Below are 21,220 nucleotides of genomic sequence, written 5' to 3'. Positions count from 1 at the left end.
TTGTGTATTGTATAAATTTGTCACCCACATTCTGATATTTATTTACGGCCCCTTGCATTTTCAGATTTCTTGCAAAAAGAAGAGAACGAGAAGAGTTTTTGTGTTGTGGTGCATAGGGAAACCAATCCCGCCTAATTTTTTCAATCTCGGGAGAAAAAATCTCCGGGATCCTCCAGGCAGCATCAGTGCAGCACACATGTAACACAACAGCCTCCATCCTCACTCCAGTGACAGTCCAGTCCTCCATCCTCAGCCTTCAGCCTCTTCACCTTCAGCACAGTTGCAGTTCGCTGTGGCACAGCAGGCAGAGCAGCAACTACCTCAGACTCAGTGACACACTCTGTGTCAGTCACTACCAGTGTCACTCACAGCAGCCTGGCTCACGTAGCAGGCAGTGCGGCACTCCAGTCCAGGATTGGTCTCCCTAGTGATGCACATGAAACCTTTAAATTGAATTATGATATTTTTAATAAAGCAAAGGAATAATTTTACTGTTGAAGGATAATTTCCAAATCTTTGGTATTCAACATGAAAATATCAATTGATATCACAGTCTTATATGGTTCATAGTTACCATAATAAATTGATAAAATAAAAAATAGATACATAGTAAACAGTATGTACTGTATCAAAATTTGTGTTTAAAAATAGCCATGTTTTGCTCAGGGCTTTTTCAAGGCAAGTGGACTTGCTGTAAAAAAAACCCTGAGTGAAACGCGTGTCAGCATATGCTGGGACACAATCCTATCCTAAATAATTCAACAATTTGTACTTATGTTGGTGTGTTTATGCCTCTGCCAGCTGTGTCAGATACAGTAGGGTAGAGCAGGCTAGTCCCATGACAACACTAGTTATATGAATTGATATGATGTAGGCTGCTATTAAAATTTAATATGACACCTTCAACTCTGCACTTCAAAAGTTGTGGTAAAAGATATCCTTTTGTAATTCCAAGAAGTGCACAAAGCTAAATAGATGACTATTTATTCCTGTAAATTATCCAGCATCATTCAAGGGTAAAACTGCTAATCATTATTCACAGTATCTCAGTGTGTCAATGCAGGATCACCCACATGGGGACCTAACGTGTAACATTCCACTGGCTGTGAAAATGTGCATGTATCCCAACTTGCAACCATTAGTATTAACAGACATTTACGTGTATTTAATTTGACTGAGTAGGTGATTATAAGATCCCATGTGTGGGGACTTAGAGAAATTCCTAACTCATATAGAACAATTACATATACTTAAACACGTCTACGATAGCAAGGGTCAGCAATACCATCCTCCACAATAAAAACAAGTATATAAACCAAACAATAATTTTTATTACTGACAACCAGATATACCCCACGATCATAGGAGATTATATTCTGGGTGTTATATAAATGATTTTTTTATATTAATAATTTTAGTTCAAAATCGTAAGTCTGGATGAAGAAAAGGGTTGTTTATTGTCCGGACAAGAGGTAGTCTCAGGGACACACAGTTCTAAGAGAGATCTGAGGATGCAGCCTCTCACACAAGTTGACATATCAAAATATGTTTACAGAATGTATTATTAACTACCAATCATAATATAGGTTAACATCTTTCTACATTTGTTATGCTAATTAGTTAAATATAACCAATCATATTTAATGTCATGTGGGTTGCTATACTTTAATAATTAAATACCAAATCAGGGAGGCATGGCCATGCCTCTTTCACAAAAAACTTTAAAAAATACAATATGTGCCGCAAGCGTAGCTCCAGGAGTGGCTTCAGGGCCACCATGAAAGCACTAGTGCCCATTATACACAGTATGCCACACAGTAGTAGTGCCCATTATACACAGCATGCCACATAGCTCCTTATTCACATAAAAGTGCAGATAGGTAAGGGGGGGGGGCTACTGTGTGGTATAATGTGAGTAAGGATCTTTATGCCACCTTACCTATCTGCCACTAAAGAGCGCACTGGGCCTAATGCCCAGCCACTCACCAGGAGCTCAGGCTATTGCTTGCCTACAATAGGGCATATAAAATGATCTGGGTCTAATGCCCAGAGCCACTTATACTTGTTGCAAGGGCCCTCTGCCAGCCTAACATGTCCCACAGTCCTGAGGCCTGATTTTACTCACAGGCGTAATGCCCGACACCTGGTGGTGTAGGGAGAAGGCAGGGAGGAGGCAAAATACAGGTGGCCAAGGCCACCTATCTGTAAGCTGGGAGAGGCTGCAGTGGGGAGCTTCGTTTAGCTGCTTTCTTCCCACCATCACAGCACTATCTGGGTCCTCATATTCTCTCTTCTGCCACTGGGCCGAAGAAGCCAATTTTCCTTCTTTATCTTCTTTCTTCATATTATTTCTTTATGTTCCTTCATCTTCTTTCTTCTTCCGCTGTCTTCCTTGCTCAACAGCCTCCGCAGAAATGAAGACCCCGCTCGGCGGTGTCTGACAGCAGGCGCCGAAAGAGCGAGGAGCTATGATGTGGCGAGTCATGATTGGCTCATCCCACCTGCTTCTAAACTGCTGTCGCCTGCTTGCCTGCTGCCCGACCGCGATACCGGGACAATTGGGCGTCCCGAAGTAGGTCTATATGTATTTAAGGATGTAAGGTGCATCACAATGCAACAAACTCTTCTTGTTCTCCTCTTTTTTTGTTTTTGCAACATATCGATTATGTTTATTTAATGAATATTATTCTAAAGATTAGGTTTGTTGAATACCCTAATTTTTCTCCAGTGTTTCTGAATGTTTTCAAAATTATAGCAAAGGCTTGCCAACCCAAGTAATCAATGATAATATGATCTGCAGTGGCGCCAAGGGAGGGTCGAGCAGGGCACATACCCTGGGTGCCATCGGACCCGTGGGCCACAGTCCAGGTCTTGTGTGGTCCCTGGCACCACACATTAAAACAAACACGCCGCCGCCAGTGGCGGTGGTGTGGTTTTTTTAGCCCTGTTCTGCACCCAGGGCCGGAGCCGGGCTGGAGCTCCCGCACTGGGTGAAGGGAGATACGTCATGATGTATCTCCCATAGTACAGAGTGGGACGGGAGCAGCGGACAGCGGCGTGCACAAGAGCGGAGATACAGATAAGTGTAATATTGTGTGTGTGTGTTTGTGTCTGCGTGTTTTATGTAAAAGGCACTACTACTGGGGGCGCTGTATATTGGGCACTGCATAGGGGGCACTATATAAGGGGCACCAGGGCCGGACTGGCCGTCGGGCACTTCTGGCATATGCCATAAGGGCCGATGGCCTAAAGACCAGCTCGAGGAGGGGATGAAGGAAAAGACCCCCGCCCTCCACCCAACGGCTCCAAAATCATTAAGATTTCACGGAGCCAGAAGGGGTGGAGGCATGTATGGGCTGGCGGCGCTGTTCTGGGCCCAAAAGAGACAGGGAGGGGCGTGCCGCGAGGCCAGCCCCCGTGACTTGTGGCACGCCCCCTTGCATTTACCACGATCCCCTCTACACGGAGGTGCAGGGTGGACTGCCAGGGCTGATATACAGCCCCAGTCCATCCCTGAGGGGCACTATATATGGGGGACTGCATAGGGGCACTACTGGGAAGGGGCACTATATAAGGGACACTGTATATTAGGCACTGCATAAGGGGCACTACTGGGGGCACTATATAAGGGGCACTACTGGGTGCACTATATATTGGGCACTACTGGGGGCACTATATATTGGTATATTGGGCTTGCTTAAGGGGCACTACTGGGGCACTGCATAAGGGGCACTACTGGGGACGCTATAAGGGGCACTAAAGGGGGCAATACAACAGGGGGCAATGCATAAGGGGCACTAAAACTGGGGGCAATGCATAAGGGGCACTACTGAGGGCACTGCATAATATGCACTACAACAGGATGCATTGCATGAGGGACACTACTAATGGGGGCACTGCATAATGTGCACTACAACAGGGGGTATTGCATAAGGTGTGCTGCATAAGTGGCACTAGTACAGTGGCCATTGCATTAGGGGCACTACTACAGTGGGCACTGCATGAGGGGCACTACTACTAGGGGCATTGCATAAGGGGCACTTCTACTGTGGGCAAGTGACGAGAAGCAGTGATGTGTCAAGTTGATTTGCCTAATTTTTCAATGGCCACGCCCTGTGTGGCATGTGACCATGCCCACTTTTTTTCAGCGTGTGCACATAGGGGGAGGGGGGGGTATCCATTTTTCATCTTACCCTGGGCTCCAGATACTGTACCCTAGTTATGTCACTGATGATCTGCTTCCTATTTTGCATAACATGTATCTGTAGATGCGCCTTCATATGCCAAGTGCAAGTTTACAGCTTGATGATGATTGCATATCTTTGTCCCGGGCACATCTGTTCAATCTGTTTTAGGTTGTACGTTTCTTAAGATACATGCAATTCAGAATACAGACATCAAAACATAATTGTACAAGCACATCTTTGCTCATATGCAGAACAAGCAACTTTAAGAGTGACTCTAAATGGGGCCCTCGGTGAGTACCTAAATATTAGGTCATTGCTGATGTTGGTTCTTATGAAGAAACTATGAAATAAGGTGCTGGTACTATAATAAAGGTACCAGTACTCTCCTAAACTGCTGAAAGTATAGTGGTCAGGTTAGTGCCTCTCTGGTCTGGTGATACAAGTTCAGAGAAGGAGTATTAAAATATTTTAGTAATGATGGTAAAAGAACTCACTGTTTCCCCCCCAAAAAAAGTGCCCATATAGTGTTTCCACTTTCAAATGTTACGATTTACTGGTCTCTGCCAATTTTTCACCTGGTTTTTCAGGAAAAGTTCCCTGGCAAACTAACCAAATGAACTATAGTAAAAAAAAAAAAAAAACTGTACAGGTAATTCTATCTGACCAGGAAAAAAATCCAAAGGTGGAAACACTGGGCCTGATTCAGACCCGGTCGCAAGCGCCGAGCGCTCGCAACCGGGTCGATGGTGGCACAGAGCACACGCGCACGACGGAGCCGGCTCCGTCGTGCACATGCGCGAGACCCGGATAGCGATGGGCAATCTGTCGCTCCGGGTCTCACCCCTAAGGGACATGCTGTCGATGTTGAGTGACAGCACGCCCCCTTTGGTGGGCGGGTCGGGGGGGGTGGCAGCCCAAACAGAGGCGTTCCCATGAGAACACCTACCGTCTGGGGGCGGGCCGCCACAAGTGATGTCAGTGGGAGAACTTTCGGCTCTGTTTGAGCCGAAAGCTCTCTGGGGCTTGCGGCAACGAGACCCTACCACAAGGGTCTCGTCGCAAGCCCGATGGTCGCGATGGTCTTGACCATTGCGACCATCATCATGGCCGCTCGCTATAGCTGTGGGTGGTCACCCACAGCTATGCGAGCGGCCAGGAGGCCGCTCTAATTTAAAAAAAAGACCGGCCCTGATTCAGAGCCACTATACCTTAACATTGCCAGATTTCCCTGTGGAAACACTGCTGCAAACCAGGAGAAAAGGGACAAAAACCTGAAGTGGAAACATTTACCAGTACCATTGATTACCATCGCAGAAAAGCACTGAGGAGGTCATTCAGACCCGCTCGCAAGCGCAGGACACTCGCAAGCGGGTCGATGGTGCCCTACTGTGCATGCGCACGACGGAGGGAGCTCCGTCGTGCGCATGCGCGAGACCCAGCTAACGACGGGATAGCCGTCGCTCCGGGTCTCGCACCAAAGGGGGCGTGCTGTCGATGTTGATTGACAGCACGCCCCCTTTGGTGGGCGTGCCGGGGGCGTGGCTGCCAGACGGAGGCATTCCCATGGGAACGCCTACCGTCTGAAGCGTGCCCCACTGACATCAGTAGTGATGTCAGTGGGAGTGATTTTGGCTCTGATAGAGCCAAAATCACTCCAGGGCTTGCGGCAGCGAGACCCTACCGCAGGGTCTCCGTCGCAAGCCCGATGGTCGCGATGGTCTTGACCATCGCGGCCATCATCATGGACTCTCGCTATAGCTGTGGGTGGTCACCCACAGCTATGCGAGCGTCCAAGAGGCCGCTCCATTTTCATGTAGGAGGGCCCTGATTCAGAGCGAGCGCTCTGGTCAGAGCGTCCGGCCCTGAATCAGGCCCTGAGTTTACATATTATACTCAGGTAGTACTGGTTGAGATTGCCCATAATAAATAAGTGTGCTCCCAGGGATATATTTACTAAAGTGTGGGTTTTTAGAAGTGGAGATGTTGCCCATAGCAACCAATCAGATTCTAGCTATTATCTTCTAGAAGTTTCTAGATGCATAATAAGTAGAATTTGATTGGTTGCTATGGGCAACAACTCCTCTTCTGAAAACATGCACTTTAGTAAATACACTCCCCAGTCTTTATGATTAAGTGTGCATTTTCAGTAGTGCGTTTAATGACTCAGTAGAGCATTTCAATCAGCTGGCCAGCGCCATCCAACATCACGACCGACTGTTGCGATGGCGATCCCAGGCTGCAACCTTAGTTGCAGCGCTGGCATTAGGTACAGCAGGAGGTGTCAGACACCTCCTGCTGCATTAACATTTAAGCAAGGACGGAAATGCAAAGCTGCTTGTGTGCGGCTTTATAATTCCGTCCTCTGCTGAATCACCATCTGTATCAGAAAATGCACAAGGAAATAGCAATTGGTAGATGCAGACAGACCTGGAGGCTGTGATAACAAAACACTTTGTAAGGCAAATATCTGAAGACTGGAAACAGCAATAGTATTCTGGAGCCAGAATACTGATCTGGGAGTCTATGCAGTTATATACTTGGCAGCATTCACAGAGCAAAATCAGTGTTTTTGTTTCAGAAGTTTACCACTTATAATGTAGTCTGGATTTGAAAATGTTATAATTGCTATTAGCCCGTATTTATGCAATGTACTCTTTATAAAATCTTGGCAATAGCCCTATTCTTTTGTACTCACAAACCACTCAGCAAGCTATAATAGAAATTACTAGTTGACCTATGAATATACTCCTGAAACTTTTTTTTATTGAATTGGTCTTAGAACTATCATTTGGCATGTTGGAGAAAGCAGCTGGCGACCCTTTACAAGATGAAAATTATTTATTAAATGTATTACAAGAGTTGGCATTGCCAAGTGACATATTTAATAAATAATATTCAGCTTGTAAAGGGTTGCCAGATGCTTAGTCTAACTTGTAAATCTATAATGAGCTCACTGAGTTCCAAGCAATCCTTTAAGAAGACTTAGCAGTAAAATTTACACACCCACCGACAGGGCAATGTTCTCCAATTACTTTCTAAGCCGAGCTGGCCATTGTCTTCATCAAAAAACAATTACTGAAATCGTAAGTCAGGTTATACTGCAAGTTGATAAAAGTTCATTTTCACCTAGTAAACGTTTTCTATTTTTGAAAACTAAGGGGCATATGTATCATTGATGTGAGATAAAATTGTGAAATATATATCACCAACCAATCAGCTCCAAACTATAATTTCTTAAACACAGCCTGCATAATATAAGTTAGAAGTTGATTGGTTGGTAATATATATCTCACAACTTTATCTCACATCAAGCTTTGATACATATGCCCCCAAATGTAACAATGTTTCCTACTAAGCATTCATTATTTCATCCTTATAAAAAAATTGTGCAGCCAGATACTTTCCAGTACTTAGGGAGATTCAAAAAAAACTATATAAACATTTGACATGCATCAAGACAAAAGTGTATATGATACTTATTAAGAGGAGACACCAATCTGAAGGGATATTGAGTGTAAAATATCCAGGGAGCCCTGGAAATGCAGGGTTGTGTGAGTGCGTGTTCCCGTTCAAATATAAGCTTGGACAGTCATGACCTTCATTTGCGTTTCTCACTTTCCCAACCATAAGTAACCAGACATGTTACAGTTTTCTCTAGAGGGGCAGAGGACAGATAAATAAGAAAGAGGGCATGCAGGAGCTGGAACACTGGGGCTTACAAATTATCACATGATTGTTCCCCAACTGGCATAGGTCTGGCATTTGGCACATTCACATAGTTTCTTTGTTGCTATAATAATTTGAAGTGCTGAAGAAATAATCATTGTTACTTTTTCTCCACAGCCCAGAAGTTGTTAAAAGTGAACCCTATGGTGAAAAAGCTGATGTGTGGGCAGCAGGATGTATTCTCTATCAGATGGCCACTCTAAATCCACCTTTCCACAGTACAAACATGCTGTCCTTAGCTACAAAAGTACGCAGGTTTGGACTGTTACTGCTTACTGGGACATTTGCTACACTAGTATCATTCTATCACATATATTAAAAGAAAATTCAAACATATAGAGACACCATTCTGAGCGCACATTACATTACTTGCTTAACATGCTCCTGTAGACTTATGTCATAGTCGAACCCAACCCAGATATTTCCAGGCCTTCCCTCCTTCCAGTTCTTACATCCATTCATGGTAAGAAATTAAGAATACTAAGAAATGTGTTGTTTCTGTACATGGTTGTAGATGTGTGCTGTTGGGGGGCATCACAGTTTGATATTGGTTCTTTAATCTTGTGTCAATCCCTAAGAGGGAAATTCAATTCAGACGATGCCTGTAAAGTGCCCTTGGAATACCATAGTGACAGTCAGAATGCTGGCACCAACATCACCATTTTTCCCTTTCACTCCATAGAGATGTGCAGTAAAATGAGCACTGTTGGTCTACTTTATGTACAAGCAGCACATATTCAAGATTCTAATGCCACTCTAAAGGTCATAAACCTATGCAGAATCTATCTGCATATTATAAACTATGAATACACTGGGTACATGGAATGGGTGCTATTACTGTAAATAGTACATAACATGTTGGTACTAAAATATACCATATTTATATAGAACGAGTTCACTCACCATATCTTGAGGAAATCTAAATGTAAGTACACTATGTAGACAAAAGTAATTGGACACCCCGCGCAAGCGAAATGCATACCATTGCGCACAAGTTCCAAATGGCCACTAATGTGGCGGTATCGACATGGGCACTTCGACATGCACTTGCAGTTCTATGGAAACAACAAATGTTTTTATCAGGACGACAATGCCACCTGTCATGTTTCCAGGGCGATGCTGGACTGGTATACAGAAAATTTGGTAACCCGGATGGACTGGGCAGCTCAGAGGTCAGAATCTTAACCCCACTGAGAACCTCCGGTACGAATTGGAGCGATTGGTGCTTTCTAGGCCGACTCGACCTTCTTCAGTGTCACAGTTGGTCACTGTTCTTACGGCGGAATGGTAAAATATACCACCTACTGTTGTCCAGGAACTTTGGACAGTTTGCCAAGAAGGGCGTCTGCAGTAATCACTGCATGTGGTGGACCCACAAAGTACTGATGTCAGTAAAATCTTGTTGATCTATTTGCTGTCAGAGTACAATCACTTTTGTCTACATAGTGTAATATAGTACATATTAGAGATTAACTATAAACTGTAAATCTCAAAAGCAGTATTGTAACAAAGATATGTATCACTTTATTTATAAGGAACTGGATCCTGTGAGACTTATACAATAAAAACTTAATTAAGTACATGTCTCACCTACAACTGATAATTACAAGAATGCAGCCTATCACTTTACTAGGAATCAATGACATCACTTGTTCCTAGATAATTTTTAGACCACATTCTCATGATTCTTGGTACAGTTTGGCCACAACATGGCTCCTTCAACTGCAAGTAGATTTGGATAAATCATACTATGTTATTATTGTATTACATCGTTTTCACATTTAAAATTCACATTTTTTGCATATTGAAATGTTTGTAAATTTATCATTTATAATTTTTTTCCATTGTTTATCATTAATACATTTTAATACTTTTTCTCTATTTTTCTTTTAGATAGTTGAGGCTGAGTATATACCCGTGTCTGATGGAATCTATTCAGAAAAAGTTTCAAATACAATAAGAAGGTAATTTAATCTCTTCAAACTCAGGTTATTGGTTAACAAAAGGCAAAAGTGCAATAACACTAAGGGGTATATTTACTAAAGCGAGAGTTTTTAGAAGTGGAGATGTTGCCCATAGCAACCAATCAGATTCTAGCTATTATCTTCTAGAAGGTGCTATATAAATGTTAAGTAGAATCTGATTGGTTGCTATGGGCAACATCTCCACTTCTAAAAATCTACACTTTAGTAACTAAATATACCCCTAAGGCCGGTATCTAATTAGCCCCGATCACTTTTCTCACAAAAAAAACAGCTGTTACTGCAGTTTTTGCCCAATGGTCATTGTCGGACTATACCATTAGAGCCCCTATTTTTCGTGAGAAAAATGTCCCGCGTTTGTGAGGAAACACACAGCGTGCGTAAAACCTGAGTGTTTTTGGGTCTATTTACTGAGCCTTGGATGGAAATAAAGTGAACGGAGATAAAGTACCAGCCAAGCAGCTCCTAACTGCCATGCCACAGGCTGTGTTTGAAAAATGACAGGAGCTGGTTGGCTGGTACTTTATTTCCGTCCACTTAATCTCCATCCAAGGCTTAGTAAATAGACCCCTTTGTTTCATCTGCCTAGTTAAGGAAGCCTGAGGAAGCAGTGGCTGTCCATGAAACGTGTTGCAGCTACAACAGAGCAAGCTCTCAATTATATTTTTATGCTTTATTTTTGTTTTAAAACATCTTTGTGTTTATCTTTTTTCAGGCTGATATTTTTTAATCTGATACCATGATAGATATTATTATTCTATCATTCATCTTACATAGTCCATTATTGTAAGATTGTACTCTTCGGGACAATAGTATATTTGCATTCATTGTTTATTTGGGAATTTGAATCTGTACTAGGGGTGTGCACCGGCCACTTTTCGTGTTTTGTGTTTTGGTTTTGGATCTGGATCTTTCTTCGTGTTTTGGATCTGGATTGGTTTTGCCAAAACCACCCTTGCGTGTTTTGGGTTCTGGGTTTTGTGTTTTGGATCTGTATTTTTTTGAAAAAAAGCATAAAAACAGCTAAAATCACAGAATTTGTAGGTTTTTCTGCTCCTATGCTATTATTAACCTCAATAACCTTAATTTCCACTAATTTCCAGTCTATTCTGAATACCTCACACCTCACAATAGTGTTTTTATGTCCAAAAGGTTGCACCGAGGTAGCTGGATGACTATGCTAAGCGACACAAGTGGGCGGCACAAACATGTGACCCATCTAGGCGTGAAACTGCAGTGGCAGACAGGATGGCATTGAAAAACTAGGCCCCAAACTGTACATAATGCAAAGAAAATAAAGAGGTGCAAGATGGAATTGTCCTTGGGCCCTCCCACCCACCCTTATGTTGTATAAACAGGACATGCACACTTTAACAAACCAATCATTTCAGCGCCAGGGTCTGCCACACAACTGTGGCTGAAATGATTGGTTCGTTTGGGCCCCCACAAAACAAGCTGGCAATTTATCTGTCCCTGCACAAACTGGCTCTACGGAGGCAAGATGTCATCCTCATCCTCCTCATCCACCGATTCCTCACCCTCTTCAGTGTGTACATCCTCATCCTCACAGAGTATTAATTCGTCCCTGCTGGAACCACAGGTCCCTCTGTACGTTCTGGAGGCTGGTCTCCCTGGAAGAGTTGATAATTCATTTTATGAACATCATCTTCTCCACATTTTGTGGAAGCAACCTCCTACGCCTTTCGCTGACAAGGTTCCCGGCTGCACTAAACACTCTTTCGGAGTACACACTGGAGGGGGGGCAACTCAGGTAAAATAGAGCCAGTTTGTACAGGGACCTCCAAATTGCTTCTTTTTCCTGCCAGTACAGGTACGGACTGTCTGACATGCCTACTTGGATGCTGTCACCGATGTAATCCTTTAACAGACAGACGCACGCTTGTCGCTGCTGCTTTGAGGATTCAAGTGCGGCTACAGCCCACACAATTCACAAAGACAGAAAAAAAAAAGAATATTTTTATTGTTTGTGGAGCACACTTTGAGGGTTACACCACCCTTTAACAGACAGACGCACGCTTGTCGCTGCTGCTTTGAGGATGCAAGTGCGGCTACAGCCCACACAATTCACAAAGACAGAAAAAAGAAGAAGAATATTTTAATTGTTTGTGTAGAACACTTTGAGGTGTCACCACCCTTTAACAGACAGACGCACGCTTGTCGCTGCTGCTTTAAGGATGCAGGTGCGGCTACAGCCCACACATTTCACAAAGACCAAAAAAAAAAGAACAATATTTTAATTGTTTGTGTAGAACACTTTGAGGTGTCACCACCCTTTAACAGACAGACGCACGCTTGTCGCTGCTGCTTTAAGGATGCAGGTGCGGCTACAGCCCACACAATTCACATAGACAGAAAAAAAAAGAACAATATTTTAATTGTTTGTGTAGCACACTTTGAGGGTGTCACCACCCTTTAACAGACAGACGCACGCTTGTCGCTGCTGCTTTGAGGATGCAAGTGTGGCTACATCGCACACAAGTCACAAACACATTAAAAAATAGTTTTTTATTTTTTGGAACATTTTGAGAGTTACACCACCCTTTAACAGACAGACGCACGCTTGTCGCTGCTGCTTTAAGGATGCAGGTGCGGCTACAGCCCACACATTTCACAAAGACCGAAAAAAAAAGAACAATATTTTAATTGTTTGTGTAGAACACTTTGAGGGTGTCACCACCCTTTAACAGACAGACGCACGCTTGTCGCTGCTGCTTTAAGGATGCAGGTGCGGCTACAGCCCACACAATTCACATAGACAGAAAAAAGAAGAATATTTTTATTGTTTGTGTAGCACACTTTGAGGGTGTCACCACCCTTTAACAGACAGACGCACGCTTGTCGCTGCTGCTTTAAGGATGCAGGTGCGGCTACAGCCCACACAATTCACAAAGACAGAAAAAAAAAGAACAATATTTTAATTGTTTGTGTAGCACACTTTGAGGGTGTCACCACCCTTTAACAGACAGACGCACGCTTGTCGCTGCTGCTTTAAGGATGCAGGTGCGGCTACAGCCCACACATTTCACAAAGACCAAAAAAAAAAGAACAATATTTTAATTGTTTGTGTAGCACACTTTGAGGGTGTCACCACCCTTTAACAGACAGACGCACGCTTGTCGCTGCTGCTTTAAGGATGCAGGTGCGGCTACAGCCCACACAATTCACAAAGACAGAAAAAAAAGAACAATATTTTAATTGTTTGTGTAGCACACTTTGAGGGTGTCACCACCCTTTAACAGACAGACGCACGCTTGTCGCTGCTGCTTTAAGGATGCAGGTGCGGCTACAGCCCACACAATTCACAAAGACAGAAAAAAAAAGAACAATATTTTAATTGTTTGTGTAGCACACTTTGAGGGTGTCACCACCCTTTAACAGACAGACGCACGCTTGTCGCTGCTGCTTTGAGGATGCAGGTGGAATCTAGACGGGATTTGGAACCGAGGACACACTACCTCCATCAATTGTCTAAATCCCACTGCACTAATGTCGGATACCGGACGCACGTCTAACACCAACATAGCAGTCAAGGCCTCAGTTATACGTTTTGCTTCAGGATGACTGCTGTCGTACTTCATCCTCATCGCTAGGGACTGTTGGAGGGTCAATTGTTTAGTAAAAGTAGTGATGTTCCTACTTCCTCTCTGGGATGATGAACAACTCCCAGCAGCAGCAACAGCACTAGGAGGAAGTGGTTCTTGATCTTTCCCTATTTTATTTTTATCGGAGAAAGTTTGGTCCTCCATTTATGTTATATTGATATATATACGTGCGGCTAAAGCGCACACAAACACAGAAAATATTATTTTATTTTTGCTGGAGAGTAGTGCACTTTGTGGGTTACACCACCCTTTAAGAAATGAGCCAGCCGGCTCTTTACTTATGGGACACAGGCGCACGCTTGGCGCTGCTCCTTTGTTGATGCACGTGCAGCCACAGTGCACACAATTCACAAACACAGAAAATAATTTTTTTTTTGGTTTGGACTGGAGTGTACTTTCGGGGGTTACAGCACCCTTAACGGTCAAGCCCCCGGCCCTTTACTTATGACACAGGCGCACGCTTGGCACTACTTTGTTGATGCACGTGCGGCTACTGCGCACACAATTCACAAACACAGAAAATAATTTTTTTTTTGGTTTGGACTGGAGTGTACTTTCGGGGGTTACAGCACCCTTAACGGTCAAGCCAGCCGGCCCTTTACTTATGACACAGGCGCACGCTTGGCACTACTTTGTTGATGCACGTGCGGCTACTGCGCACACAATTCACAAACACAGAAAATAATTTTTTTTTTGGTTTGGACTGGAGTGTACTTTCGGGGGTTACAGCACCCTTAACGGTCAAGCCAGCCGGCCCTTTACTTATGACACAGGCGCACGCTTGGCACTACTTTGTTGATGCACGTGCGGCTACTGCGCACACATATCACAAACACAGAAAATAATTTTTTTTTTGGTTTGGACTGGAGTGTACTTTCGGGGGTTACAGCACCCTTAACGGTCAAGCCAGCCGGCCCTTTACTTATGACACAGGCGCACGCTTGGCACTACTTTGTTGATGCACGTGCGGCTACTGCGCACACAATTCACAAACACAGAAAATAATTTTTTTTTTGGTTTGGACTGGAGTGTACTTTCGGGGGTTACAGCACCCTTAACGGTCAAGCCAGCCGGCCCTTTACTTATGACACAGGCGCACGCTTGGCACTACTTTGTTGATGCACGTGCGGCTACTGCGCACACAATTCACAAACACAGAAAATAATTTTTTTTTTGGTTTGGACTGGAGTGTACTTTCGGGGGTTACAGCACCCTTAACGGTCAAGCCAGCCGGCCCTTTACTTATGACACAGGCGCACGCTTGGCACTACTTTGTTGATGCACGTGCGGCTACTGCGCACACAATTCACAAACACAGAAAATAATTTTTTTTTTGGTTTGGACTGGAGTGTACTTTCGGGGGTTACAGCACCCTTAACGGTCAAGCCAGCCGGCCCTTTACTTATGACACAGGCGCACGCTTGGCACTACTTTGTTGATGCACGTGCGGCTACTGCGCACACAATTCACAAACACAGAAAATAATTTTTTTTTTGGTTTGGACTGGAGTGTACTTTCGGGGGTTACAGCACCCTTAACGGTCAAGCCAGCCGGCCCTTTACTTATGACACAGGCGCACGCTTGGCACTACTTTGTTGATGCACGTGCGGCTACTGCGCACACAATTCACAAACACAGAAAATATATTATTTTTTTAGCACTTGGGGGGAGCACCCCTGATGGACAGAGCACCCCCTGGACAACACTACAGCACCTCTTTAGGACTGGGACACTGCACAGGACTTTGGAGTGGACACAGCCCCTATGGAGAACTGACTGCACAACACAGTCCAGCCAGCCCCTATGGACTTTGAAGTAGTGGACACAGCCCCTATTAACAACAGCAGCACAGCACAACACAGCCAGCCCCTATGGACTTTGAAGTAGTGGACAACAGCAGCACTACACTACACTACACTACACAGCCCTAACTCCCACCCTCCCTCTTCACTGTCCACAGCCGAGTGAGAAAATGGCGCCGACGTGGGTACCTTATATAGGATCCAAAACCCGCGAGACTCGGAAGGCGGGATGATGACGTTTTGCCTCGATTTCAGATCCGAGTCAGGCGGGAAAAGTCGAGCCTGATTCGGATCGGACTCGGATCGGGGGGGGCTCGGGGGGGTTCGGATTTCAGAAATCCGAACCCGCTCACCCCTAATCTGTACCCAGTCTGTTTTATGTCTAAAGACCAAGTTTATTGATTTATACTGAATGAAGGAAAAGATATAATTTACAGGTCTTTATTGAGTACAGGTTGAGTCTCCCATATCCAAATATTCCGAAAGACGGAATATTCCGAAATACGGAATCATTTTGTCATGATTGAGATAATGAAACCTTTGCTTTTTGATGGTTCAATGTACACAAACTTTGTCAAAGGCACAAATTATTAAAAATATTGAATAAAATTACCTTCAGGCTGTGTGTATAAGGTGTATATGAAACATAAATGAATTACATTTCTGTACAGAAACTTTGCTAGAGCCATAAAAGTATTGAAAATCTTGTATAAAATGACCTGCAGGCTGTGTGTATATAAGCTGTATATAACACATAAATGCATTCTGTGTGTATATTTGGGTCCCATTCCCAAGATATTTCATTATGATATGAAAATATTCCAAAATACGGAATATTCCGTTATCCAAAATACCCCTGGTCCCAAGCATTTCGGATATGGGAGACTCAACCTGTAATAGGAATTTCACTATCCGTTTAATTAGATTGGCATTTAGGTGCAGTCCTGTATTAATATACTGTATGAGGGTTGCAGACCAATGAAAAACCCAAGGACAGAGAGAGAGAACCCCTATAAAATGGCACTGCGTACGCGACCGCGCGTCTATAGGAATGCATGATGCGATCGCAGTGCGCACCATAGCATTCCGTAGTGTATGCAGGCATGGGGAATCGCATGGCGCGATGCGTGCACACGTTTTTGGCGCAATCAGCCAGGATGTAACAGGGAGCATCTGTATGTAAGTGTAGAGTTTCTAATTATTTGGTCATAATGACATTTTCCCATTGTTGAATTATTGAGCTTTTGGAGGACACAGTTCCACAACTATTGTATTGTAAGTTATGTATTAAAATTGTGTTTCAAACTAATTCAAAAATACAGATTGTCCTCATGCACCAAGCCTCAATATGCCATGTGGCGCGAAACGCCCAGCGCGAGTGAGCCCTCAAGACACTATGGGCCTGATTCAGAGCCGCTCGTAAGCGGCCGCTCGTTCGCTCCGAGCGATGTTCGCACAACTGCGCATGCGTATGGGTTGTAATACGCATGCTCGAACCATTCATTGCGGTCGGAAATTGTGTGCTCGCAAAATAGCGAATGCCTGCTAATTTGAGTGACAGAATGAGGCGTTTGTGGGTGGTAACAGGGGAAGGTGCTTGAAAACGGGGAGTGGAGATCCGAACGCAGGCGTGCCAAACGGTCAAAACGGGCGTTTTAAGGGTGTGCATAATTAACAAAGCAGCGTCATCGACCACATCACTTTGTTGTCTTTTAGCCTGAACTGCTCGCATGATTGCGGTAGGAAAATCCAACCACAAGCACTGCGAGCAGTTCATACGTCTTTCGATGTACTCGATTAATCTAATAAATAGTGGAGTTGACGTAGGATGCGATCGGCCAGGGGGCGTTTTAAAAAAAATAGCGAGCGCATGTTTCGTTCACTCGTTCAGACATAGAGGCGTCAACAGACCGCAAAGAGCAAGCGCTCTATTTAAATATCCGGCCCCTTTTTCTGAACGAGCGAGCGCAAATAGCGTCCGGCTCTGAATCAGGCCCTATGCTCTTTTGAATATATTATTCTTCATTACATTAGAATATTTTGTATATATACATTTAGCTTTTATTATTCACACTGTTAAGCAATATTTCTGATCTGTCTTTACACTTTCCTATGCAATTCCTATCCTATTTTACTTCAGAAATTAAATATACACATAGGCAACACCTGACACACCTAGCACAACTGCTACTGTCCCTGACTTATTAAATAAAGCGTGTTACCTAATTTAATATATTATGATTTACATTTGTCTTTGAAGCTGCATACACACACAATTTTTTTAATGATTATCGTTAACGATATCGTTTATCGTTCAGTCGTTGTAAAAATCGTTCACTTTCTGAGTTAAAATGATGAACGATCACCGTTCATGCGCGTTCACGTTTGTAGTTTGTAGTTCAGTCAGACTGACCAACTGAACGATTTTCATTAAGGGAATATGCAAAAATCGTTTGTAGTTCAAAAAATCGTTCATTACACTTTAAAAAATCTGACAGATAATCTGAAAGAAAATCGTTCATAAAATCGTTGGTAACAAAATCGTTGTGTGTGTATGCAGCTTTTGTGTTTCCTTTAATGCTCTCTACAGGAATGTATTTTGTTTATGATGTAACATTAGCAAACTGCTATTTATTACACATCAGTTACTTAGCTTGCTTACCCCACAGGTGTTTGACGTCAGATGCAGATCTTCGCCCTGATATAGTAGAAGTGTGTGCATTAATATCAGATGTCATGATGAGATACATGGACAGCTTATCCTCTTGTCAGATTGCCCTGGAGAAAAAGCTGGAGCGAGAGAGAAAGCATGCACAAAAATATTTCATAGAGGCTAACAAAAACACGGTGTCGTACCGCCATAGACATGCTTCGCTGCCTTTTGTGAGTGCCTTCGGTTACTGTTTTTATATGCATTGTTAGCTTTCATGCTTATTTAAAATGAAATTGGTTCAATGTTTTTTAGACATTTTTGCGATGTTGTAACGTTTGTAATCCTGTAACGTTTGTAATCCTGTAAATATTTATGAATGAGAAACTGTCTATTGTGTAATATACCTGTTATGGTTCCATCACTGTATTATTTGGCTTCTGGGAGAATAGGGAGAAATATATACAAGATAACTAAATGTTTATGGAACAAGTAGAGCGGAATGGTAGCTCCCATTCATACCAAAATGTGTCACAATAACTGGGATGGGGTTCCTATAGTTAACACGTGCTTCATAATTCATATGTACATTTGTTCTGCATTTATGCTCAGTTCAAATGTCCTCTGACCACATCTTCCCTAAGATCTCCCAGGAAACAGCTACGTCAAAGGAATAGATTACTATATTAATGTCATTTTTTTATACAGTCTCTAGAAATCATGTTCCCAGTTCCATGACACACTGGAGACCGTTGTTGAGAAGTCATGGGAGATGAAGTGCATAATAGCAATATCATTTATACAACCAAAGTCCTTCACCTAACACTTCATTTTCTTCTAACGTTTTCTCCATTAGAGAATTTCCTGCATGAGACATCACACAATAGTAATAGGCTAGGACTTTGGTAGTTGTATTGTTATTTATCTCTTTTTTGGGGAAATCAATATACAGTATAATAGTACAGTTATCAATCAACACACATCAAGATGAAGGAAATAGGTTTCATTGGGGTAGATGTATTATAGCGGCAATTAACGTGCTGCTATAACGCTTCCGCTTCGCCTCTTTACCGAGGCAAAGCAGGAAGCACTACCGATGAGATGTATAAACATGTCATCGGCCGAGAGGGGGAGCGTTAACTCCCCCCTCCAGCGCTACCCGCTAGAGACAGCAGCGCATCAGCCTAGTGCTGATGCTCTGTGTCTCTCTCCCGGCCGGCTCCACTGAGCATGTGCGGGATCTCGCAAGTATCGTGAGATCCCCGCGTGGAGCCCTGGAGCCGGCAGCCGCCGCAGCAGGGACAGCGTTGTCCCTGCTGTGGGGATAGGCTAGCGTCCCTGTCATTTACCGCCCATACCCCCGATCATACATCGGGGAGAAGCGGTATCAGCACACATAACGTGCGCTGATACCGTTTCTGGGCTTCGTACATCTCCCCCATTGTGTTATTTAAGCTTTAAAGGTGACTGTTCTACAGTAGAAAGATAAGTTGCACTGATTCTTGCTAACAAGGAGGTGTCTTACAGAAACAGGTTCTCTGCTGTGCCATGGCTTCAAACTGTCAGGAAAATAAAAGGAAATGTGCATTCATCAATAAGAACAAAAAGAGATGTCAGTAAATAAACTGACACCTTACTAACACTTAAACTTTGGCTACAGAAGTTCAAATTATGATTTTGGGACAAGGCTATTGCAGCTGATAAAGCTTCTTTTATATTCATCTATCAGTATAAGCCTTTATTTTTGGTGTCACATAGTAATATCTTCACAAACAGTGAAGTAATTTTTAATTTTTTACAATTATCAGTAAAAAAAACAAAAAAACATTTGGATTATGCAACAAAAGATACTATTACAAACTAATGTATTAAAATATAAACATTATAATATTGAAATGTGGAATTAGATATCAACAAGAAATTACTCACAGTAGAGGCCATTTATGATGTGCACTTGGTGTACTTCATAATTGACTTGTGTGTGACACCTCCTGCTGCATCTGCGATCCCAGCGCTGCGACCGAGATCGCAACCTGGGAGTACCATCGCAACTATTGGTTGTGTTGTCGGATGGCGCCAGTCATCTTAGTAATCCTCAGCCTCCTCAGGCTGACCAGCATGCAAGGCCAGGAATCTGCGTCCATGGACCCAGATCCTGGCATTGCCATTTACCAGAAAGGGGGGCAACCCGCCCCCATTTCCAGGAACACAGGCCGCCCTCACCCCTGCACCACCCCGTGAATGCCTCTGCCTTTCAATTAGGCAGAGACAAACGGAGGCCTGCATGCGATCACCTAGGAACTGTTCTTCACTGTTCTTCCGACAATAGGCTGCACAGTCCCTGTCTGCCTTCTTTCTGATGGCTGCAGCAAGAAGAGATGCAAATCACCAAGAGGTAAGTTACATTATAGGGAGGAATGGGTATAGTTGAAGAAAGGTAATAGTAAGAATAAGTGGGTCATCATAATTATTGGATTTTTGTATGCAGGTTACTGCTTTGATGGGGTTAATTAGGATAAAGATTTTTTTATGTCACTTAGGGATATATTTACTAAAGGTAATTTTTAATTGATTTTGATCAATTTAAAATCAATCAACATTGATGTGTTTCTCGGGCTAATTCACACATTTACTAATAATTATAAACCAAATAAAAAAACTGTATTTTAGTAAATGTGTGATTTAGCCACAGAAACACAACATCAATGTTGATCGATTTTGATCAATTTTAAATTGATCAAAATCGATCAAACTTGACCTCTAACACAGAGAGGAAATTGGGGGTTAATATACATAAATTTTATTGATCATGTTGGTGCTAATTAATAATAGCGATGACAGAGGTAAATATTGTAAATGGGTTGATTATATTGACTGGGTTTGTTATGATGATCTTGAAGTTAATAATGGTTGAGGTGTGGTAAATAAATAATTATATTGTATGGCTATCAAAAATGCTCTCTATATCATACAGTATGTTGGTCACTGATCCTCTCTGTAATATATGATGGTTACTGATGCTCTCTATATTATATGGCTGTTACTGGGATGTTCTCTTTAATATATGGTAATTACTTTGATGTTCTCTGTATTATACGATGGTCACTGTAATCTTTGTATTTTATTGCAGTAACTAATATCTGTATTATATGGTGATCACTGTAATGTGGTGGTCACTGATATATGGTAATCACTGTGGTGTACTCTGTATTATATGGTGGTGTAGCGATGCAGTCTCTTGTCTAGGGCA

The 21,220-nt window shown here is 43.0% G+C and overlaps 1 protein-coding gene across 3 annotated transcripts in view; it reads left to right on the top strand.

Moving 5' to 3' along the window:
- Positions 1–21,220, top strand: part of NEK10 (NIMA related kinase 10) — a 347,660-nt gene that overhangs the window by 180,203 nt on the left and 146,237 nt on the right. For all 3 annotated transcript variants that reach the window (XM_088463509.1, XM_088463508.1, XM_088463507.1), the window contains exons 24-26: positions 8,031–8,160; positions 9,807–9,877; positions 17,990–18,203. In XM_088463509.1, coding sequence (XP_088319635.1) covers positions 8,031–8,160; positions 9,807–9,877; positions 17,990–18,203 — 415 coding nt within the window. The remainder of the gene's footprint in view (positions 1–8,030; positions 8,161–9,806; positions 9,878–17,989; positions 18,204–21,220) is intronic.

Source organism: Taudactylus pleione, unplaced genomic scaffold (assembly GCF_031769625.1).
Source record: "Taudactylus pleione unplaced genomic scaffold, aTauple2 ptg000053l, whole genome shotgun sequence".
Lineage (NCBI taxonomy): Eukaryota > Metazoa > Chordata > Amphibia > Anura > Myobatrachidae > Taudactylus > Taudactylus pleione.
The sequence above is the reverse complement of the archived record's forward strand: the minus strand, read 5'-3'. Positions and strand labels throughout refer to the sequence as shown.